This window comes from Mytilus trossulus, chromosome 12 (genome assembly GCF_036588685.1).
Source record: "Mytilus trossulus isolate FHL-02 chromosome 12, PNRI_Mtr1.1.1.hap1, whole genome shotgun sequence".
In the NCBI taxonomy this organism is placed as follows: Eukaryota; Metazoa; Mollusca; class Bivalvia; order Mytilida; family Mytilidae; genus Mytilus; species Mytilus trossulus.
In genome coordinates, this window is record NC_086384.1 from 27,858,753 (window position 1) to 27,883,193 (window position 24,441).

A 24,441-nucleotide genomic window follows, 5' to 3' on the forward strand; every position below is an offset into this window, starting at 1 on the left:
TTTCCTTCTAAATACTAGCTTATGATCATAAACAAGCTTATGTCTAATATAAGTTTGGTACAAATTAAAAGTAGCATAAGATAGTTATGAATTTAAAAAAAAAAAGTTAACCTTAGAGTGAATGTGTTGTTTCCTGGCAGAAAATCTAAGTCCATTTAAAAGTAAAACATGTAAAATATGGAAAAAATGGATTTATTTTTTTACAAAATTTACTTCTGTATATTATCTTTTTATCATAATCAAGCTTCTGTCCAAGTTTGGTACAAAACCAGTATAGTTTAAGAAAGTTATTAAAATTTTAAAAACTTGAACCACAGAGTGTATGTAATGTTTCCCCGCAAAAAAAGTCCATTTATAAGTAAAATATGGAAAAAATGGAATTTTATTTTTATAAAAATTTACCTCTGGATACTATCTTATGATCATTAACAAGCTTCTGTCCATGTTTGGAAGTAAATTAAATCCAATATAGTTTTAGAAATTGTTACTAAAATTTCAAAAACTTTAACCACAGAGTGAATATTTGTGGACGACGCCTACGACACCGACGATGACGGAATGAAGGATCGTTTGGTCTCGATTTTTCGCCAAAAGTCGAAGGCTCGACAATAAAAGGAAGTATTACAGTTAACAAAATTTTGTTATGAAATACACGTAAAAGAAAGCATTGCTATATGCCTTTTTGTGCTTCCTTGTTATTTGATTGTTTTTATAGTGATTAAGATCATAACAAAATGTTGACTGATATACCTCTAATTTTGTGTGTACCTATTATGTTTGTTAGTTTTCCTCAAGCATTATTGTCATCATAATGGAATTTAATGCCACTGGCATACAAGTGAGAGGTCAAATAGCTTAGCTTTCAATCCACAATTTTCTTAATGCCTAAACCAAGTAAGGAATTGACAGTTGTTATCAATTCGTCTGATGTGTTTGAGCTTTTGATTTTTGCCATTTGATTTAGGACTTTCCATTTTAAATTTTTCCTCGGAGCTCAGTATTTTTATGATTTTACTTATCAGTCCCAAAGGTTAGAGTTGGACATGGGGATTAAAGTATGAACCAAGTGACTAGTGAAAAATAATGTTTAACAATTTCTTGAACCAATGGATGTTTTTTATCATAAACTTAGTCTTTAGTGCATAATTTTATCATTTTTTACGCATCCATATTGTATAATCATAAAAAACAAAAATCTTTCAGTCTGTTATGATGTGAAAATATGGCAGCTAATTAATTGAAGCCGTAGTTTACCAATTGTCACCTTAGTAAACAATCAACAAAGAAGCATGGATATTGAACACATGTATAACATATAATGATTAGATAAAAGTTTATTTCAATGACAGTTCTATGCGTATATTGATGAGTTCACAGCATACAAAAAACATTTTGGCCAATTATTAACTGGAAGCAAGCTATTAAAACAAGTACACTTCTCCTAAATAAACTCATCATAGATACTGGGACTAAATCTAGTATATACGCCCGACGCGTTTCGTCTACAAAAGACTCATCAGTGACGCTCAAATCCAAAAAAGTTAAAAAGGCCAAAAAAAGTACAAAGTTGAAGAGCCATTAGAACAAAATTCCTATAAGTGTTGCCAAATACAGCTAAGGTAATCTATGCCTGAGGTAGAAAAGCCTTAGTATTTCAATTGGGACAAATTATAGATTTTTTTTTTAGAAAAATGTATATGTACATAAGTTTTAAAAGTAACTATTTGGTTTTAAAAAAAACATTTGCATCATTTTTTTTATTTTTAAGTTTTATATGACTTTAAACTAGAAACATGCATGTTTTTCCCCAAAAAATCGATCCCAACCCTCCTTTGTTGGTATGGAACCTTGTAGTACATTTTCAGATGAAATTACAGTATAACAATTTGACGACTAAAAGTGCTATGTGAATAATAGATATATGTTTACCCAAACAATTTCTGTAGCATCTGTGATCTGAACATCTAATCCATTTACACCATTGACATACAATGTTACTGACTTTTCTGAAATAAAAACTAAAAAAACCAGCATAATATAACTAAAGGCTCTCAAGAGCTTGTGTCGCTCACCTGTATTTACTGATGCTGATGAAATCATGTAAAATAAGCTTAAAATCATAATTAATAGTATTACAGTTGATATGTCTAAAATAATAACAAACTAGAGGCTCTAAAGAGCCTGTGTCGCTCACCTTGGTCTATGTTCATATTAAACAAAGGACACAAATGGATTCATGACAAAATTGTATTTTGGTGATGGTGATGTGTTTGAAGTTTTTACTTTACTGAACGATTTTGCTTCTTACAATTATATCTATAATGAACTTTGCCCATTAGTAACAGAGAACTATATTTGGTAAAAATTTACATAAATTTACCAAATTAATGAAAATTGTTAAAAATTGACTATAAAGGGCAATAACTCCTTAAGGGGTCAATTGACCATTTAGGTCATGTTGACTTATTTGTAGATCTTACTTTGCTGAACATTATTGCTGTTTACAGTTTATCGCTATCTATAATAGTATTCAAGAATACCAAAAACAGCAAAATTTCTTTAAAAATTACCAATTGGAGGGCAGCAACCCAACAACCAGTTGTCCAATTCATCTGAAAAAGGACAGATAGATATTGACTTGATTAACAATTTAACTTCTTGTCAGATTTGCTCTAAATGCTTTGGTTTCATAGTTATAAACCCAAAACTGCATTTTACCCCTATGTTCTATTTTTAGCCGTGGCAGCCATCTTGGTTGAATGGCCAGGTCATCGGACACATTTTTCAACCTAGATACCCCAAAGATGATTGTGGCCTAGTAGTTTCAGTGGAGATTTTTGTAAAAGATTACTTAGATTTACGAAAAATGGTTAAAAATTGACTATAAAGGGCAATAACTCCTAAAGGGGTCAACTGACATTTCGGTCATGTTGATTTATTTGTAAATCTAACTTTGCTGAATATTATTGATGTTTACAGTTAATCTCTATCTATAATAATATTCAAGATAATAACCAAAAACAGCAAAATTTCCTCAAAATTACCAATTCAGGGGCAGCAACCCAACAACCTATTGACCGATTCATCTGAAAATTTCAGGGCAGATAGATCTTGACCTGATAAACATTTTTATCCCATGTCAGATTTCCTCAAAATGCTTTGGTTTTTGAGTTATAAGCCAAAAACTGCATTTTACCCCTATGTTCTATTTTTAGATGTGGCGGCCATCTTGGTTAGTTGACCAGGTCACGCCACACATTTTTTAAACTAGATACCCCAAAGATGATTGTGGCCAAGTTTGGATTAACTTGGCCCAGTAGTTTCAGAGAAGAAGATTTTTGTAAAAGATTACTTTAATTTACGAAAAATGGTTAAAAATTGACTATAAAGGGTAATAACTCCTAAACGGGTCAATTGACCATTTTGGTCATGTTGAATTATTTGTAGATCTTACTTTGCTGAACATTATTGGTGTTTACAGTTTATCTCTATCTATAATAATATTCAAGATAATAACCAAAAACAGCAAAATTTCCTCAAAATTACCAATTCAGGGGCAGCAACCCAACAACCTATTGACCGATTCATCTGAAAATTTCAGGGCAGATAGATCTTGACCTGATAAACATTTTTATTCCGTCAGATTTTCTCAAAATGCTTTGGTTTTTGAGAAATAAGCCAAAAACTGAATTTTACCCCTATGTTCTATTTTTAGCCGTGGCGGCCATCTTGGTTGGTTGACCAGGTCATGCCACACATTTTTTAAACTAGATACCCCAAAGATGATTGTGGCCAAGTTTGGATTAATTTGGCCCAGTAGTTTCAGAGAAGAAGATTTTTGTAAAAGATTACTTTAATTTACGAAAAATGGTTAAAAATTGACTATAAAGGGCAATAACTCCTAAACTGGTCAACTGACCATTTTGGTCATGTTGACTTATTTGTAGATCTTACTTTGCTGAACATTATTGCTGTTTACAGTTTATCTTTATCTATAATAATATTCAAGATAATAACCAAAAACAGCAAAATTTCCTCAAAATTACCAATTCAGGGGCAGCAACCAACAACCTATTGACCGATTCATCTGAAAATTTCAGGGCAGATAGATCTTGACCTGATAAACATTTTAACCCCATGTCAGATTTGCTCTAAATGCTTTGGTTTTTGAGTTATAAGCCAAAAACTGCATTTTACCCCTATGTTCTATTTTTAGCCGTGGCGGCCATCTTGGTTGGTTGACCGGGTCAAGCCACACATTTTTTAAACTAGATACCCCACTGATGATTGTGGCCAAGTTTGGTTTGATTTGGCCCAGTAGTTTCAGAGGAGAAGATTTTTGTAAAAGCTAACGCCGGACGCCGGACGACGGACGCCGGACGCCGGACGCAAAGTGATGAGAAAAGCTCACTTGGCCCTTTGGGCCAGGTGAGCTAAAAACTGCAAAATTGCTGTTAAATTACTAACTAAGAAGAGCATTCGTCGACAAACTAAACATTCTAATGCAATTAGTTTGTAACGATAATTTTCATTGGACATTGACAAATATTTTGAGGGGTTAGATTCCACGTTCTACCAGTCCGTAACTAAGAAAGCCACCATTTTGTTTTCCGATTTTTTTGGGGTATGTAATTTCTAAAAAAAACAAACCCAAGATAGTTACATTTGGAGCCTCAAAATCTTCTTTTTGTCTATATTGAAACCTTTTTGAAGCGTACAAAAAGTAAAAATATGTTTAGTATGTATCTTTGACATCCAGAGTATACACATGATGTCACATTGCTTAGATGCTAAAGACAATGCAACAGTTTCGCGGACTTTTTATACGACCGCAAAAAAAATTTCGTCGTATATTGCTATCATGTTGGTGTCGTCGTCGGCGTCCGAATACTTTTCGTTTTCGCACTCTAACTTTAGTAAAAGTGGATAGAAATCTATGAAATTTTAACACAAGGTATATGACCATAAAAGAAAGGTTGGTATTGATTTTGGGAGTTTTGGTCCCAACATTTTAGGAATAAGGGGCCAAAAAGGGCCCAAATAAGCATTTTCTTGGTTTTCGCACTATAACTTTAGTTTGAGTTAATAGAAATCTATGAAATTTTGACACAAGGTTTATGACCACAAAAGAAAGGTTGGGATTGATTTTGGGAGTTTTGGTTTCAACAGTTAAGGAATTAGGGGCCAAAAAAGGGCCCAAATAAGCATTATTCTTGGTTTTCACACAATAACTTTGGTTTAATTGAATAGAAATCAATGAAATTTTCAATAAAATGTTTATGACCACAAAAGGAAGGTTGGTTTTGATTTTGGGAGTTTAGGTCCCAACAGTTTAGGAATTAGGGGCCAAAAAGGGACCCAAATAAGCATTTTTCTTGGTTTTCGCACCATAACGTTAGTATAAGTAAATAGAAATCTATGCAATTTAAACACAAGGTTTATGACCATAAAAGGAAGGTTGGTATTGATTTTGGGAGTTTTGGTCCCAACAGTTTAGGAAAAAGGGGCCCAAAGGATCCAAAATTAAACTTTGTTTGATTTCATCAAAATTGAATAATTGGGGTTCTTTGATATGCCGAATCTAACTGTGTATGTAGATTCTTAACTTTTAGTCATGTTTTCATATTGGTCTACAATAAGGTCCAAAATAAAACTTCGTTTGATTTTGACAAAAAATGAATCGGTTGGGTTCTTTGATATGTTGAATCTAAAAATGTACTTAGATTCTTGATTATTGGCCTAGTTTTCAAGTTGGTCCAAATCTGGGTCCAAAATTAAACTTTATTTGATTTCATCAAAAATTGAATAAATGGGGTTCTTTGATATGCCAAATCTAACTGTGTATGTAGATTCTTCATTTTTGGTCCCGTTTTCAAATTGGCCTACATTAAGGTCCAAAGGGTCCATAATTAAACTAAAATTGATTTTAACAAAAATTAAATTCTTGGGCCTCTTTGATATGCTGAATCTAAACATGTACTTAGATTTTTGATTATGGGCCCAGTTTTCAAGTTGGTCCAAATCAGGATCTAAAATTATTATATCAAGTATTGTGCAATAGCAAGTCTTTTCAATTGCACAGTATTGTGCAATGGCAAGAAATATCTAATTTCACAATAATGTGAAATAGCAAATTTTTGTGTTAATTAGAGTTATCTTTCTTTGTCCAGAATAGTAAGCAAGAAATATCTTATTGCAAGATTTTTTTTAATTGGAGTTATCTTTCTTTGTCCAGAATCAACTTAAATCTTTGTTATATACAATATACAATGTATATTCACTTTTTACTACCAACTGATAAATTTAAATGATCTTTACCATTCAGTGATAACAAGCAGTTTTTTTACATCTTAATATTTTATGATGTATTTAAATGAGTAGTTATTGTTGCAAACTCCATTAGAATATTTTAATTGAGATTAGTTTTGGAATAAGGGAAAGGGGGATGTGATTAAAAAATTGGGTTCAATTTTTCTCATTTGAAATTTCATAAATAAAAAGAAAATTTCTTCAAACATTTTTTTGAGAGGATTAATATTCAACAGCATAGTGAATTGCTCTAAGAGAAAACAAAAATTTTAAGTTCATTAGAACACATTCATTCTGTGTCAGAAACCTATGCTGTGTCAACTATTTAATCACAATCCAAATTTAGAGCTGAATCCAGCTTGAATGTTGTGTCCATACTTGCCCCAACCGTTCAGGGTTCAACCTCTGCGGTCGTATAAAGCTACGCCCTGCGGAGCATCTGGTTCATTTATGGCATGTTTAAGCCAAAATATTTATTAAATGAAATTCATTTTAATATGTGACATTAGAATGGAGATAACTGTATTTTATTTTAAGCTTGGCCTTCGTAAAATTGATTTTACTGTCGCAAATATCCGTTTACCTATCTCCGCTCCGTGTCGCTAGGTAAACTCAATTTGCAACAGTAAAATCTACGTTTTACGAAATTCCAAGCTTAAAATACAATACAGTAATCTCCTAATTCATGTTATAATTAAAAATGTAAAATGGCTGAACAAACATTTTTTTAAAAGATCTTATTTGTCAACATATGCTCTTTATGTTTCCTGTCAAAAATCCATGAAAATTTCACCATTTTCATTGATTTTTTAATGAAAAATCAAAATAAGCACTATTTATGAGGTCATGAATAAAACACAGGTGCGTAAATTTTCAATAAAAGGCTCATTTCCGATCTAGTCACTGTACTAATAGCTATGATTCATTGTGATATATATGAATATATATATGTTCCGGACCATATGAGCATTTGGACCATACGCGTATGGTCGGACCATATGAGTATACGCATATGGTCATGACCATACGCGTATGGTCCAAATACTCATATGGTCCGGAACATATATATATTCATATATATCACAATATATATGTTCCGGACCATATGAGCATTTGGACCATACGCGTATGGTCGGACCATATGAGTATACGCATATGGTCATGACCATACACGTATGGTCCAAATACTCATATGGGCCGGAACATATATATATTCATATATATCACAATGAATCATACGCGTATGGTCGGACCATATGAGTATTATACTCATTTAGTTATTAACGGGCCAGACCATATGAGTATTTGGACCATATGGGTATTTTTTCAAATATATAATAAACAATACCAAATGTGTTTACATAAAAATGTATTAATTTTACATTTCAAAAGCTACCTAAACATAAAATGTAGATGCCACAGTCAGTTGATCTTAGTTTTCATCGCTAGTTGTATTTATGTATGCTTTTGTGTACTTAGAATGGCATTCACACGGTTCCATACATGTAGCTTTACTGCGATTTGTCTACGGTATTTTTTAAAATCGTAAAATGAATATCACAGGTCAAATTAAATAAAGGCTGTGGCTATTTCGTGCCTCTTAAATGCTATTTTACCGGTCTTATAATTAAGATTAAGATAGAAGTATAGAAATAAAGAATAGAAAAAAAGGAAGAAACATAAACTTTTAATATTTTACTTATCAAAACTGTCTTAAAAAATATGATAATCATTAAAAAATATCATGATCCTTGCCGGTGATGGCACCTACTTTAAACAATACAATTCCTTTTACAATATGTTCATTTGATTTTCACATCTTTTTATAATTGTACTTACAAATAGTAAGTAATATTAATTGTGTGAAACTGTTTTTTTTAATAAGTTTTTTTTATTATATAATAAAATGACATTTTAGGGACGTAACAACCAGAAGAGTCACACCTAATGAAGAGTTTAAAAGTATACGTGTTGATTACCCCGACCATATCAGTATATACCCGTATTCTAATTTTAAATTTAAGCTAAAAAGAGCCATTTTAGGGCCTTATCGAACCTACTTCTTTGCTCTAAATGCTTTAGTTTCAGAGATATAATAAAATTGAGAATGGTAATGGGGAATGTGTCAAAGAGACAACAACCCGACCACAGAACAGAACACAACAGATATGAGCATTTCACCCCATTGTTCTATTTTTTGTAATGGCTGTATGTTAATGTCGGTTGGCAGTTGGGGTCATTGGTAAAAATTTTCAACTAGATTACGTCATAATGATTGTGACCAAGTTTGGTTAAATTGGTCTCCATTGTTTTAGAGAAGATTTTTGTAAGATAACAACAATTTACAAAATCTTGTTAAAAATGTACTAATAAGGAATATAACTCCTTAAGGGATCAACTGACCATTTATGTTCTATGTTAATAAGTATAATAATTGTTTACTTATTAGTAGGTCTTACTTTGCTGTACATTATTTCTGTTTACAGTTTATCTCTACCTATAATAATACACAGCTACTTGTGCATATGTACTATTTCTGTACTAAAAATCTGTAGTATTGGAAATTTACTTTTAATATTTAGTACTATTTCTTTATTTTAAGAAATGTTGTAATATTTTGTATTTACTAAGATTTGATTTGTACTCTGAATATTTGTACAAAAAAATACAGCAATGATCACAGTATTCCATGTTTGAACATCATAACTTTAAGAGATTAAAAAGAAACAGACTTTCAAAATGCTGAAAATGTATCCGTGCAACCAAAAATCTGTACTTAAATTTCAAGAGCAAATCAAGTACTGTAAAATACAGGTTCCTGAACATTACAATAATTCTTAAGTAACAAAATAGTACTGAATATAAAAAGTATATTTCAAGTACTACGGATTTTTTGTATAGAAATAGCAAAAGTAGCTGTGTATTCAAGATACTAACCATTAACGGCAAAATTTCCTTAAAATTACCAATTCAGGGGAAGCAACCTGACGGGTTGCCTCTGATTGGTCAGAAAATTTCAGGGCAGATAGATATTGATTTGATAAACAATATCTACATGTCAGATCTGCTCTAATTGCTTTGGATTCAGATATATAAGTCACAAGAGTGCACACACTGAAATGTCTCGCCTTCTTTAATAATCCTTGATACTATCTTGATAGACCTTAATATAAAGCTTTATTACAACTGTCACATAAACTCAACATTAACCAAGAAAAGGAAACATTGATCAATCAACCATGAAAATGAGGTCAAGGTCAGATGAATCATGCCAGGCAGACATGAACAGCTAACAATTCTTCAATACAACAAATATAGTTGACTTATTGCTTATACTAGTAAATAAAGAAAATCAGACCAAAACACACAAACACTTAAAACTTAGCAATGGACCGTGAAAATGAGGCCAAAGTCAAATAAACCCAGCATAACCGACATAAAGATCATAAAATATGTCCATACACAAAATATAGTTGACCTAATGCATAAAGTATTAGAAAAATAGACCAAAACTAAAAAACTTAACTTTGACCACTGAACCATAAAAATGAGGTCAAGGTCAAATGACACCTGTCAGCTAGACATGTACACCTTACAATCATTCCATACACCAATTATAGTAGACCTATTGCATATAGTATAAGAAAAACAGACCAAAACACAAAAACTTAACTATAACCACTGCACCATGAAAATGAGGTCAAGGTCAGATGACACCTGTCAGCTGGACATGTACACCTTACAATCATTCCATACACCAATTATAGTAGACCCATTGCATATAGTATAAGAAAAACAGACCAAAACACAAAAACTTAACTATAACCACTGAACCATGAAAATGAGGTCAAGGTCAGATGACACCTGTCAGCTAGACATGTACACCTTACAATCATTCCATACACCAATTATAGTAGACCCTTTGCATATAGTATAAGAAAAACAGACCAAAACACAAAAACTTAGCTATAACCACTGAACCATGAAAATGAGGTCAAGGTCAGATGACACCTGCCAGTTGGACATGTACACCTTACAGTCCTTCCATACACCGAATATACTAGAACTATTGCTTATAGTATCTGAGATATGGACTTGACCACGCAAACTTAACCTTGTTCACTGATCCATGAAATGAGGTTGAGGTCAAGTGAAAACTGTCTGACAGACATGAGGACCTTGCAAGGTAAGCACATACCAAATATAGTTATCCAATTACTTATAATAAGAGAGAATTTAACATTACAAAAAATCTTAACTTTTTTTTCAAGTAGTCACTGAACCATGAAAATGAGGTCAAGGACATTGGACATGTGACTGACAGAAAGTTCGTAACATGAGGCATCTATATACAAAGTATGAAGCATCCAGGTCTTCTACCTTTTAAAATATAAAGCTTTTAAGAAGTGAGCTAACACCGCCGTCGCCATAGCCGCCGCCGGATCACTATCCCTATGTCGAGCTTTCTGCAACAAAAGTTGCAGGCTCGACAAAAATCTACATTTTACCCCTATGTTCTATTATTGTCATGATGTCCATTTTTTTTTTTTTCAAACAAGATATTCAAATGATGATTTTTGCCGAGTTTGGTTAAATTTGGTTCAGTAGTTGCAGAGAAGAAGATTTTTGTAAAAGTAAATGAGGACGTCGACGTCAACTGATAAAAAAGCTATCTTGGTCCCTTGGCACAATTGAGCTTAAACTAGAAGTTCAAAAGAGCCTGTGTCGCTCACCTTGGTCCATGTGCATATCATAAACGAAGGACACAGATGGATTCATGACAAAATTGTGTTTTGGTTATGGTAATGTGTTTGAAGATCTTACTTTAATTACTAAACATTCTTGCTACTTTCAATTATCTCTATCTATAATAAACTTCGCCCAGTAGTTAAAATATTTTGTAAAAAATTACAAAATTTACAAAATTTGTAAAACATTACTATAAAGGGCAATAACTCCTTAAGGGGTCAATTGACCTTTTTGATCATGTTGACTTATTTGTAGGTCTTACTTTCCTGTGAATTATTGCTCTTTACAGTTTATCTCTATCTATAATAATATTCAAAATAATTACCAAAAGCTGCAAAATTTTCTTAAATCAACAATTCAGGGGCAGCAACACAGTCTGAAAATTCCAGGGCAGATAGACCTTGACCTAACAAACAAATTACCCAGTCAGATTGGTTGCTCTAAATGCTTTGGTTTCTGAGATATAAGCCAAAATCTACATTTTACCCCTAAGTTATATTTTCAGCCATGGCAGCCATTTTGGTTGGTGGGCTAGGTCACCGGACACATTCTTTTAACTAGATACCCCAATGATTATTGTGGCCAAGTTTGGTAAAATTTGATCCAGTAGTTTCAAAGGAGAAGACTTTTGTAAAAGTTAACGAAGACGAAGACAACAGACGCCAAGTGATGAGAAAAACTCACTTGGTCCTTTGATATTTGTTTAAATATTTTGAATAATACAAAAAATCAGCAAGTTTTGTTTATATTAATAAACAGTCTAACCATTAAATTGCAAATCTGTCTTCAAATTTGCAGATTTGGGCAAATAACTGTACCGATGTTGTACATCTATTGCACAATCCAAGATTGAAGCATACTATGAATCTACATTATTTTTTTGTTTTATTTTTTCATGTACAAGACAATGTTGGTACAGATAAAACAATATTTAACTATATTACTTCTGTGTTAAATTGATTTACTAAGGTCAGCTTAAAATGGTTGATGTATATTCAGACATAACAAGGCATCAGGAGTTTTCATATAAATATAATGTCATTTATAAAAAGAAAATGTCATGTTTAAATTGAATTTTTTTTTTTACTTTGTAACATAATTGATCAAAGACTTACTGGTTTAATGCAGGTATGAATATATTTAAAAGAAACAACTGCTTTCACTGCTGGTTTGGTTTTAAATTTTCAAATACCTTTTAAAATGCACTGACATGACTTACCTTGTGCATTATACACACTTGCTATGTGTGTCCAATCATTTGCTGGTAACACAGTTGATCCACTGACAATTCTGCTTCCTATTTGTGTATGCAAATTCCAATTCTCTATATACACACAAAAATCACTTGAATTGGAACATACAAATGGAAGTTTAGCAGAAGAATATCCTATTGGTAAATTAATCCAACCCTCTACAGTAAAACTGAAATGGTAAAGAGTATTATAATGCAGAACATTGAAACAAAACAAGGATATTTTTTAATAGGAATTCAATTCATAATAAAACATCAGGTACAACAATGGGAAAAAAAATGGTTGAATCTAAAGGGATTTTGAATAGTTGTTTCACTGAAAACTACTTGTCTGCTTTTTGTTATTACTTCATGACAATCATGCATATCAATAAAAAGGGTGGGCGGGAATTTGCCCCAAAGTTGGTCATCAGGTTCCTAAAGCGTCATTATGACATCCTTTTTCTTGACCAAGAAGACTCAGATATTTATGCTGGTATAGGTATCCAGCTGTAGTCTTCATGAAAAGTGGACCATAGTTACCACATTGACCCCAAAAGTTATTAGGTGGGAGTGAATCAGAAAATGGTTCAGCAGTCTACAGAAGGTCATTTGTACCAAAAGTAACCAATTTCACATTATTTCCAGATTTTAAACTTCAACTGGTATGGAGATGAAACCGGAAGTACTTGTTTTCTATATGTTTTTCAATTAAAATTAGGATCAGCGAGTTTGCACCATATTTGGAAGTATTAGGCCTCTAAACTTCCTGTGTAAGGCACCGAAAGAAAGCAAACCCCTCCAGAAAATCCAATTTTAATTTTAAAAATTCATAATTAAGCTCAAAATGCAACTTATATATGAGAAACATGACAATAGATAGCCTCAGAATGAGAGAACATGCATAAATTTCGAAATAACAGTTGACTTCTAAAAGTATTGAAAGCCATTAATGAAGTCAAATAACAGTAATTGGGTACTCCGTCATAATACTATGCAATGGATATTTCCTGCTATTGCGCAATACTGTGCAATTGAAAATGTCTTGCTATTATGCAATACTATGTAAAAGAAGACCTCTAACTTTAATGTAGTATTAACAGGCTATTATTTGCATAACACTTTCTGCACAATGTATTTTGTAGATAGATATAGGAAGATGTGGTGTGAGTGCCAATGAGACAACTCTCCATCCAAATAACAATTTAAAAGTAAACCATTATAGGTTAAAGTACGGCTTTCAACACGGAGCCTTGGCTCACACCGAACAACAAGCATAGATTAGTGTATTGCCCAGCACAGTACATTCTATAGAAAATGTTAAGCACCGTACAGAACATTATGATACAAAATAAACATGGGATTCATTCAAAATTTCAAGTACAAGAACTTATGCAAATACCATAATTAAAAATAATTTCAAAAATCAAATTACAGGCTTGAAGCTAAAAATGCTTATTTGGGCCCCTTTTGATCCAATATTCCTAAACTTTTGATGCAATTACCCCCAAACTCAATCCCAGACTTCCCTTTGTGATATTAATTGAACCTTGTGGTACAATTCCACACAGATCCATTCACTTACACAAGTTATTGTTTAGAAGCTACAAAAATGCTTAGTTGGGCCCCTTTTTTACCCAAATTCCTGATCTTTTAGGACCATAACCCCCAAATTAATCCCAACCTTTCTTTTGTGTTATCAAACCTTGTGTTTAAATATATTTCTCTTTACTTATACTAAAGTTATAGTCAAGAAACAAAGCCTGACCCTGACAACGTGATACCAATATGGTTTCTTATGAAAAACTTCAGATTAAGAGTTTGGAAACATATTCATTTATTATTTGCTTTATTGTTGTCAATTACCTCTTTTCAATTCCCAATGATGATAAGTTTCCTCGAGTCCCATAACTGGAACCATTCAAATACAATGCCTTGTTTTCTCTGAAATATAATATAAAGTAGAATTAAAAGGTCTTAACACATTAAATGTCTTAATAATTCATAAGAACTTCAGATTTACTCAAAGTTATTTTTTGCATTCTATCAGTTTTTTCATTCTGATTCCAAAATATATATGGTTTTGATATACTTTGCTGTAGTAAGGGAGATACATTAAGCTTCTTTGTATTTAAAAATTAACAACAACTTTATTTGGCAAGGTCAGTGATAAATGGAATTACATGTATGTAATTAAAGAAAGGAATTTACATGTGCATACAATCTTCACAATACTTAGTACTTTATTCTGGTTTTTATCAGAAAGTATTAATGTATACTTACTGTAATTACAATTCGTGCAAGTTAAAATTATGACCAACTTAGATGTCTTTATATAACTTTATTTCCCCTATCATACAGATTTGGTGTACATGAAAAATATTTCTGCGCATTTTGCCATTTTGGAAATGTAAACGACTTGTAATCAGTGATTTTCAGGAAAGAATTATTTTTCATTTTTCATACAATTGTTTTTTTGACATATAAGCCTGCTAGATGCAATGGCACTTTTTCCAGCATCAATGAGTAAATAGAAATCTATGGTGCAAGCTAGTACTGCCTAAAAATCAAAACATGACCACATGCACACTTTCAATATATGTACAAACAGACAACAAAGTGGAAACTTCCTAAGATTCTAACTGTTAAGCTGAAAAACTATACACCGTTAATGGGACGGACAGAAGGACAGGGGTAAAACAATATAACCCCCACTTTCAGTTGAGAGGGCATACAAATGGAGAAACGGAAATACTGTAACGTTATCGATTTTGATTCTGTTGTTAGGGATTTTGTTGTGACATTATTTAAGTTATGACGTCATATTCAATGTTAACAAAGAAACGCTGTCATTAGGTATACACGTCTTTTTTTATAACAAACATTTTTTTTAAATGAATTTTTATTGAGTTCCTTTCTTAGAATGATAAATATACATTTTATTCAAAGTCTCATGCAAACAAGACTGGAAACGGAAGTAGATTTCTGCGCAGATCTGGAAATTCAAAAAATGGGACACAAATTTGTTTGAACGATTTTGTTAAAAATTGCCTATAAAGGGTTATAACACCTTTAGGGATCAATTGACCCATTCGATTGTGTTGACTTATTTTTAGGTCTTACTTTGCTGTAAATCGTTGTTGTTTACAGTTTATCTATTTCAATAATAATATTCAAGATAATAACCAAAAGCTGCAAAATTTTCTTAAAATTGCAGGGACAGCAACCCAACAACAAGTTGCCTAAATGGCTTGAAAATTTCAGGGCCGATAGATCTCAATCTAATGAATAATTTGTCTTGTAAGATTTGCTCTATATACTTTGGTTTAAGAAATATGTTCCAAAAATGCATTTTACCCCTATGTACTATTTTTAGCCATGTCCACCATCTTGGTTCTCACTGAGGCGGGTCATCGGACACATTTTAAAAACAAGATACCCTAATGATGATTATGGACAAGTTTCGTTAAATTTATCTGAGCATATTCAGAGTAGAATATTTTTGTAAACGATCACAATAATTAACGATAAATTGTTAAAAATTGATTAAAAAGGAAATAACTCCTTAAAGGGTCAACTGACCATTTTGGTCATTTGACTTATTTGTAGATGCTACTTTGCTGATCATCGTTGCTGTTTAAGTTTATCTCTATCTATAATAATATTCAAGATAATAACCAAACACGTTGGTTCGTTGGCCGGGTCTGACTTGACACAATTTTCAAATTAGATAACCCAATGATGATTGTGGCCAAGTTTGGTTAAATTTGGCTCAGTAGTTTCAGAGGAGGAGACTTTTGTAAAATTTGATGACGACGACGGGTGCCAAGTGATGAGAAAAGCTCTCTTGGCCCGAAATTCAGGCAAGGTGAGCTAAAAAACACATAACTTAAGAACATTGAATTCCATACTATACATCGACCTGTTAGATTATACTCTTAATTCAGATACCCGATTCGGCTGATAATAGGCTGATGAGTGGTATATGAAATGAGGTTGGGGTCAGGTTAACATTTATCTGACTGTTCAAGCAGTCACTGAACATGATAGGCTTAAACCAAGAAAAACATTGCAAATAATACCACATCTTCTTTATTATATATTGATATAGGTTTCTGAAAATAAGGTATGACACAACTCTCAGTCTTTTGAAATCGTACCTGCAAACTTTTTAAAATGCCCATGGGGGTTTTACATGAAAGATGGCTCCTATGGTCCTAAAACCATCACGGGGCCATCAAATACATTTTAATGTTGTTTTGGGGCGTCATTATACTTACACAAGCCTATAGCCATTATAAAATTAATAGCTTCGTTTTAAATAAGGGACAAGTTTGCTCTTTCAAAATTTCCATATGAGGAAATCCCCTGCAAATAGTTTACACCACCACTTCAAGATTGTAATCCCTAAGTCTCGAAATTCTGCAATTTTCACGGCCAACAAACCAAAAAATAATAAATTGAAATTTCAGGGACAATAACTCCCAATGGTTTGTCCAATTTTTCTGAAAATTTCCAAAGAAGACATACCTTAACCTGCTGATTATTTTACTCATGTATGATTCGCTCTTTCTGCTTTAGTTTTTGAGATATAAGTCAAAAGCGGTATTTTCCCCCTTATTTTCTATTTTTAGTAAAGGTCAAGTTTTTACGGTCGAAAGAAGATACCTGCAAATTCAATTAACTTCAAGACAATAGTTTCAGAGGAAATGATAAATTGAAGTTGATGATGACAGGTAAAGAGTTAAAGAAATTAGCAAACAGTTAATTGAATTCTTTAGATAATATCAGAGACATATAATACATTGTATAATACATTGTATTACATGTCTCTGATAATATTTATACAAATTATAAGGGGTGGACATTAAACTAAGTGTATTCATAATTCTTTTGTAAGTTTTAATGGGTATGTTCTAGCTGTCAGTATCCGCAAGTTATCTCTCAGATCTGTATTTTTTGTAGGGATGTATAAATATTTAAATACCTTGGCATGTCTGGACCGTATTTTTTGTTTTTCTGCTTTGTACTAATCTGATGAGCCCTTTTTCAACTGATTTTTAAGTTTGTGTTTATGATGTGCTGTAAAATTTTGAATTGTTGAATATGTTTCCTGTAAGGGTGTTTTATAGCCCACTAAACTGTGTATTTTATTTCTCATTTCTCATTTCAAGGCTGTACAATTGGCTACAATTGCTAACTTTCACTTCATTCGGACTTTGGTGGAAAAATGTCTCATTGGTAAACACACAACAACTCCTTATTTTCAAATCTAGTATATCTCCCAATTCTAGTAAACACACCACATCTTCTAATTTTCTAATCTAGTATATCTCCCGATTCTAGTAAACACACCACTTCTCCTTATTTTCAAATCTAGTATGTCTCCCGATCCTAGTAAATATACCAGATCTCCTTATTTACAAATCTAGTATATCTCCCGATTCTAGTAATTACACGACTTCTCCTTATTTTCAAATCTAGTATGTCTCCCGATCCTAGTTAATACACCACTTCTCCTTATTTTCAAATCTAGTATGTCTCCCGATCCTAGTAAATACACCACATCTCCTTATTTACAAATCTAATGGTCGGTGATACTGCGCCATCAGCAAAGAAGACTTGCCGATGGTTATAATTGGCACTTTTTGATCCATATATTTCCATCTGGTGGGATATTAAGGTTTTGAATTGTTTTTACGCCTTGTTGATCGCTTCTGGGTTCGTCTCTATTACATTCCATGCAGCATATTTGTCTTTACATCCTCGGAGGAATGCTTCGGTTCCAATCTGGTCTGATCATCTTTCTTGCTGAAGCGCTTTTTTCAATGCTTTTCTTAAAGTCTTGGAATCATCATCTGTGTTTACCATGTGAGTATACTCCAAGTTAACATCGGCCAGGCAATCTAGGAGCCTAATACACACCTTTTTCCTGTATTCTTATTGTCGTCTTCCAGCAGTCCATTCAAATTGGTAAATGAACAAGTCATGGATCCTCTTCCATTGAATATTTTCATCTTTGGGAGCTGCGGGCTTAGTCTGTGTCAACAGAATCTTGTTGCCATCGGGTACTATTATATTCTCTCTCAAGAAAGATGTTGCACGCTCTTTTGGTTTCTTCTGCTCTTTTTGGCTTCCTCTGCTCTTTCCTGGATTGGTCAGTGGAGTCAGCTTGCTGTTGTGACAAGCCTGTTAGAGCTACAGGAGCTGATGAGGTTGACATAATTGGAGTCATAAATGTGGGAGGAGGATTGTCATTGACTCGACAGGGATTGTACTTTTAGTAGACACTGCAGTCAGCATCGGAGAAACTAGTTAGTATTCACTTGCAGCCAACTGTTTCTGTAATGATGTGCTGCTCTGAACCAAATATGAATGACTCGTAGTAGGTGGTAAGTGAGCCTAAGAAGACTCATAAGCCATATGCTGGTATCCTAGATCAGTACTAGAGATTTCTAGCCATGGGCCCTGACATAGGATATCCGACTTGAGATGAAGGCACCAAATTTGCCTTCAACAGAGTTGATGCGGTTGAATGTTCATGCAAACTACCTTATGAAAGACCCAAGGCATGAAATTTGTTTTGTACTTTTTGTGTTACTAGCTATTACTGGCTAAGGTCAAATTTTGGCTTAGATGATGTGTCCATTGCAAGGACTTTTATTTTTTTCTCTCTTGTCCACTAAATCAATTACAACAGATGCCATTTGTTTGAAACTACCCTGCTGTTAAAACACACATTTGAATTGAACTGTGTCTTCTACCTTGGTTTTTGTCAGCTTGTCCATCCTTTTCACCACAACATTAAGTTTTTCTTTGGTCTGACTGCCCATTCTGCCAAGCGTTTACCACTATCTTGTGGTCTATCCTGTCTTCAGACTGCTGAAGTTGCTGAGATATTACTATCATCTGTTCATTATTAATATTCATTGCTTCTTTATGTTCAGTTTGCATCGTTATGAGACCAACACATATTTTATCAATTCGCGTCTCGCTCTGTCGTGGTCAATTTAGCTGTTCTTTGATCATTAGATTCCTATCTGCTAAAATTTTTTAGTACAATTGTTGAAAAGTCATTTATGAGTTGTCCTCTGTTAAAGTTTCTTCAACTGTGGGTTTCTCCATATCCATAAGTGATCCAGTTCCTGCCATTTCAATGTTCTAATCCTTTTGTTCTCAATTCCTGCCATTTCACCAATACACGTTTATAAGAATCTCAAATCACAGTAGAATATCTCAAATTGCAAAATATTGCAACCCAAGAATTAAGATAGGCACTTAATAATAACTTAAAGCAGATAAATCTCAATTCACAGCTTTTACTACAGCAGCTTTTTATAAAAGCTACTACTTTGTATATGAAATGACAAGCCAGGCAAAATCAAAAGTAAAGAACCGGAATAGATACTAAATTTGATAAAATGCTTAAATTCAGGTTAATTCTCAATTATGAATATTTGCTTAATTTTAAAGGCGGCCATTTTGAAAAAAGACGCCATTTTGATAGATAGATCAAAACTAAATCTTGCAAAGTACACTAAGTCATTCAAATGTGCTTCCGGCATCAAATCATCTGTGTTGTGTGCAATACTGGAAATTTTTTAGAATGCATGGTGGCCATCTTAAAATAAGCCCCCATATCAAATGTTGAGGGTGGGACCCTAGCTATTATTTCTCAGTACACAAAAATGTACGATCGTGCAAAAGTTGGTGCTTTTCTCATTATTTGAGCATTTTTTTCACCGATCGACCGGACTATAACCGTCAAGTCACAGTAATTCACCACTAAAAAGCACCTTAACAAAAATGCATGATTCCGGCGAAGGCAAATTGTGAGCTTAATGAATCCTGAACCATTTTTTTTATTTCATTTTCCTAAAAGTACTGTATATGATAGTGTTCATTTATAGAAAAGAAAATAGAAAAAATGGATGTATAACCTCGAGCCCCCTTAACTTCAATTGTGGTACTGGTTCACTACTTGCTATTTTGGTGACCAACTCAAATTATAATACAACTGTTATTGTTTTATTTAAGGATTTGTGACACAATACAAATCCTGGTCATATTCAAAACAATTTAAAGATCAAGAACATACCCTTATTTGTACCCCTTTGGTGCCTCCTCTGTCATCCATGTTATTATATATCTATGTCTCCATAGTGCAACATAGTATTTCTGTGTTGACTGGTACCCAAATATAAATCCTATGTACCCGTAACATTCATTATCCTGAGAATATGTTGTACCAGAATATTGGATATGATCAAAATAGTTACTGCCTGAAAGAAAAAAAACATTCTGCCATACCAAATTTTCAGATATTGTCTTGAATATGTTAAATTGTCATTTTTACATGATTGACTGATTTCTGATTTCTGGATTGAAACTTTTTAAGTGTTGTTTTCATACTTTTTTGTTATCAAAGTACTGAAGTAATGAATATTAGATGGCCGCAAGTTCTTATGGATGGCCAAAAACACTTGTCTTAGAATTTTTTTTATCTCTTAACCTGAAAGTGAGGTTAATGTATAGACATATTTTCTATTCTGAGAAAAGGTTGTGCATGGCTGATGAATAAATGACAGGGAATTCAATCTAATCGTTATAACTATTATAATGTAGTGATACTATCAGATTATTACATTGCATTTTTCATATCGAATGTATTATCAGCCCTAGGTTCAATATCAGCCCAAGAGCCGCATGGCTCGAGGGCTGATATTGACCGAGGGCTGATAATACATGTGATATGAAAATGACATGTTATGATCTTTTATCATATGCTTCAACAGTAGAGAAAAATAACAGATTCATATATTGATCCTTTTACGTGGTTCCCGAAAAGAAGTTGAAAGAGTTAAAAGTTCACAGACGTCGGACCCCAAAATTTGTAACATTCAATATGAAATCTTTCTATCATATGCCTCAACAGAGAAAAAAACTACATTGATGTATGGACGAATCGACAAAAACACAATTCAACAATTTACATAATGAACATTGTTTAGAAAAGTCAACTTTTTTAAAGTTACTTTCTAAATTATGTTTCAGAAAAAAACTTAATTATGCATTTATTTAATATATTTTTTTGTAATTCAATTTTATTATTTTACACAATATACTTTCCAGTTTTCAAATAATTGTTTTTTACACTACTTTGTAATGTTTTTCCCTGAAAACGTAGCATTGAAGTGTAATTTGCCCGAGTATCACCTGAATGCCATGTGATAACGTTACGGAAAGACATGTGATAACAATCGAAGCATGTGATAAACTTTTCATATCAGCCCGCTAAGCACCAATTCGAAAAATATAGAAAATACTTTAATTCAATGCTATTATCATACGGTAAAAATCATATGTTATTTAGTCTAAGTATATGATAAAAATAAGTATACTCTGGTTTGTCGTTATATATCATATTTATATTTGTATATTACAGTTTTATGTATATATCATTTTTATCCATTTTTTTATCATTCTATTCTACTATATTAATTGACAAAGGAAAGTCAAATGCCACAAATGTTTAAACATGAACATGTATATTTCAATTATTTAGTTGAAATTTAAGTAATTAAACCTTTTGGTCCAAGACCAGATTTCAAATCCTTTATTTTTTTCGTTATGTTGACAGTTTCGACTTTCAACTCTTTCCACTACACTTCGACAAAATCTTATGAAACTAAATTTTCCTTTTTAATAACATGGTCGTTTTTGTAAAATTGAATGCGAATATATTTGCCGCAACTCATTTAAAGCCTTATTTTCTATTGAGAAAGGCTTTGAGCGTTCCTGATGAAGGTAAATTCAGAAAAGCGCTTCGGTCGCAATAAATTATAAAACGTGTTGTTTTCAAATGTTTACATCACTGGGTCGATACCTCTGCTGGTGGACTAGCAGTCCCCTAGGGTATCATCAGCTCAGTAGTCAGTGCTTCGGTACTGACATGATTTAACAGACTTTACTAAAATTGTCTGTTTATAAATTTATAAATTATTATGAAACTAAGGTTTCAACTCCCTCAGGCAAAGTTGGCTTTAGACGAATTTGGCTATTAATTTTTGGTATTTTTGACATATAGCTCTTCAACGATTTTCGATACTTATACATCTTCGGATTTCAAATGTTTGGCTTTGAGCGTTCCTGATGAAGGTTAATCCAGAAAAGCGCTTCGGACGCAATAAATTATAAAACGTGTTGTTTTCCATTTTTTACATCACTGGGTCGATACCTCTGCTGGTGGACTATCAGTCCCCGAGGGTATCATCAGCTCAGTACTGTAGTCAGTGTTTTTTGTTGTCATAACCATTTATTGTTAATGCCTAAGTAATTGTAAGTGCTAATAAAGTTATCTTATCTTATCTTATAATGATTTTCAAAAATATACTTTCTTTTACATTCTTCACTCAAGTTTTTAAATTACACATGACTAACCACTCTGCCCTTTTCATATGATAATAATTTTCCCATTTTAGTGTAAACTAGTACTGTAGAGTGTAGTCTCAGATGATAGATGTAAATTTAATTTGTAACGGTTTGTTTTTTCTATTATGAATATCAAATGTAAGGTGTATTATTATCATCTCTTTTGTGTAAGTTTGGGGTAAGTGTTAATTACCTGTATTAACTTGTATCTATGATATAATATGTCTCTGTCTCCTAACTTTCACATGCTGTTTGAACTTCGTCTGTCTATTAACAATTATATATAAATTATCTGGTTATTTAGTGTAGAAAATGTTGAGTTACTTAAAATAATATGTAATTTTATATACAAACATCTTCCTTAGTGAAGATTAGTTAAAGGAAATCTATGTGTGTATATACATTTGATTGGACATAGAAAATTATATTCATCTGAATATCACAAACATACTAGCCGATTAAAAAAAAATAATTGTTAAGATATATTATTTATTCAAATGTTCTCTTATATCCTTGAGGCATCGTCCCCTGGTATCAACTGCATTTAAGTTACCTATGATGCTTCCTTGTTTGCTTTTGATACAGGTAGGAAAGAGACATTTACACACATTTTACATGCCTATGGCCCATAAGGTATCGCCCCCTGGTGTCAGCTGCCTTTAGGAAACCATAATGCTTTCCTATTTGCTGCTGACACAGGATGAGTCATAGACATGTTTAATTTCTACTTTCTTTTTGGCTAATTATTATATATTTAATTGATCCAACTTTTTGTGTACTATACATATGTTGATATCTATTTTTCTTTATTTCTTTTTGGGCTACTTGTTTATATCAACCACACTTGCAATAAAATGCATTAGTATTAAAAAAAAAACATTCTATAGATTCTTTATCTACGTATTCTTTAAGAACTTAAATAGTTCTCGTTTAACTTTTTTTTTTTTTTATCTCATTGTTTGTATTGTATTATGAAAAAAATATTGATGTTGTAATGTTTATGCCCTTTGGGGCCCATAATTGGAAAATAAAATATCTTATCTTATCTTATCTCTTATACCTCCTTATTGAAGAGTTTAGTAAATATCGCCCGTTTTTGTCAGTTACATGTGACCAGTGCATGCGACATGAGATCCCAAGTATTTAACGGAGCCCGCGATGGCGAAAATCGCATTGGCCGCAATTAACAAAAAAAGGAAGACTGAATTTGACTAATAAAAGCAGTGAACGTGCTATTAACAATCAGGAATGGTTTGACTCGGAATGTGTGTCTATGAAAAGAAAAAAGTGTAAATTATTAAATGATTTTCGAGCAACTAGCAATGCTGACATACTACAAGAATATGTTAAAACGAAACAAAATTTTAACAAGTTGTGTGTAACTAAACAAAAACAACACAAAGAGAATAAGAAAACTGAATTATGTAATATTGCTAAAACTGGAGATTCTTGTAAATTTTGGAAATTGATAAAATCAGTTATTAGTAAATCTAATATACCTAGGTCAAATATTTCTAGTGAAGAATGGAAAACTTATTTTTCTGACCTTTTGAACCCTGAAATAATAGATAAAGATGTAAATTTTTCTGAATTTGTTGATAATTTTGTACAGGCTCATAATACTGAATGTGATTTATGTATTGATGAAAATTTTTCATATTTAGACAGTGATATTACTAGTGAAGAAATTTTAAGTGAAATAAAAAAGCTTAAAAATAATA

At 32.5% G+C, this 24,441-nt stretch overlaps 1 protein-coding gene across 1 annotated transcript in view; it reads right to left on the reverse strand.

Moving 5' to 3' along the window:
• The window catches only part of LOC134692335 (uncharacterized), a 65,381-nt gene extending 47,075 nt beyond the window's left edge, over positions 1-18,306 (reverse strand). Inside the window, exons 1-4 of the mRNA XM_063552789.1 lie at positions 18,215-18,306; positions 14,156-14,233; positions 12,278-12,480; positions 1,930-2,006 (exon numbers count right to left, since the gene is read on the reverse strand). Coding sequence (XP_063408859.1) covers positions 1,930-2,006; positions 12,278-12,480; positions 14,156-14,233; positions 18,215-18,306 — 450 coding nt within the window. The remainder of the gene's footprint in view (positions 1-1,929; positions 2,007-12,277; positions 12,481-14,155; positions 14,234-18,214) is intronic.
• Between the last annotated feature and the right edge of the window lie 6,135 nt (positions 18,307-24,441).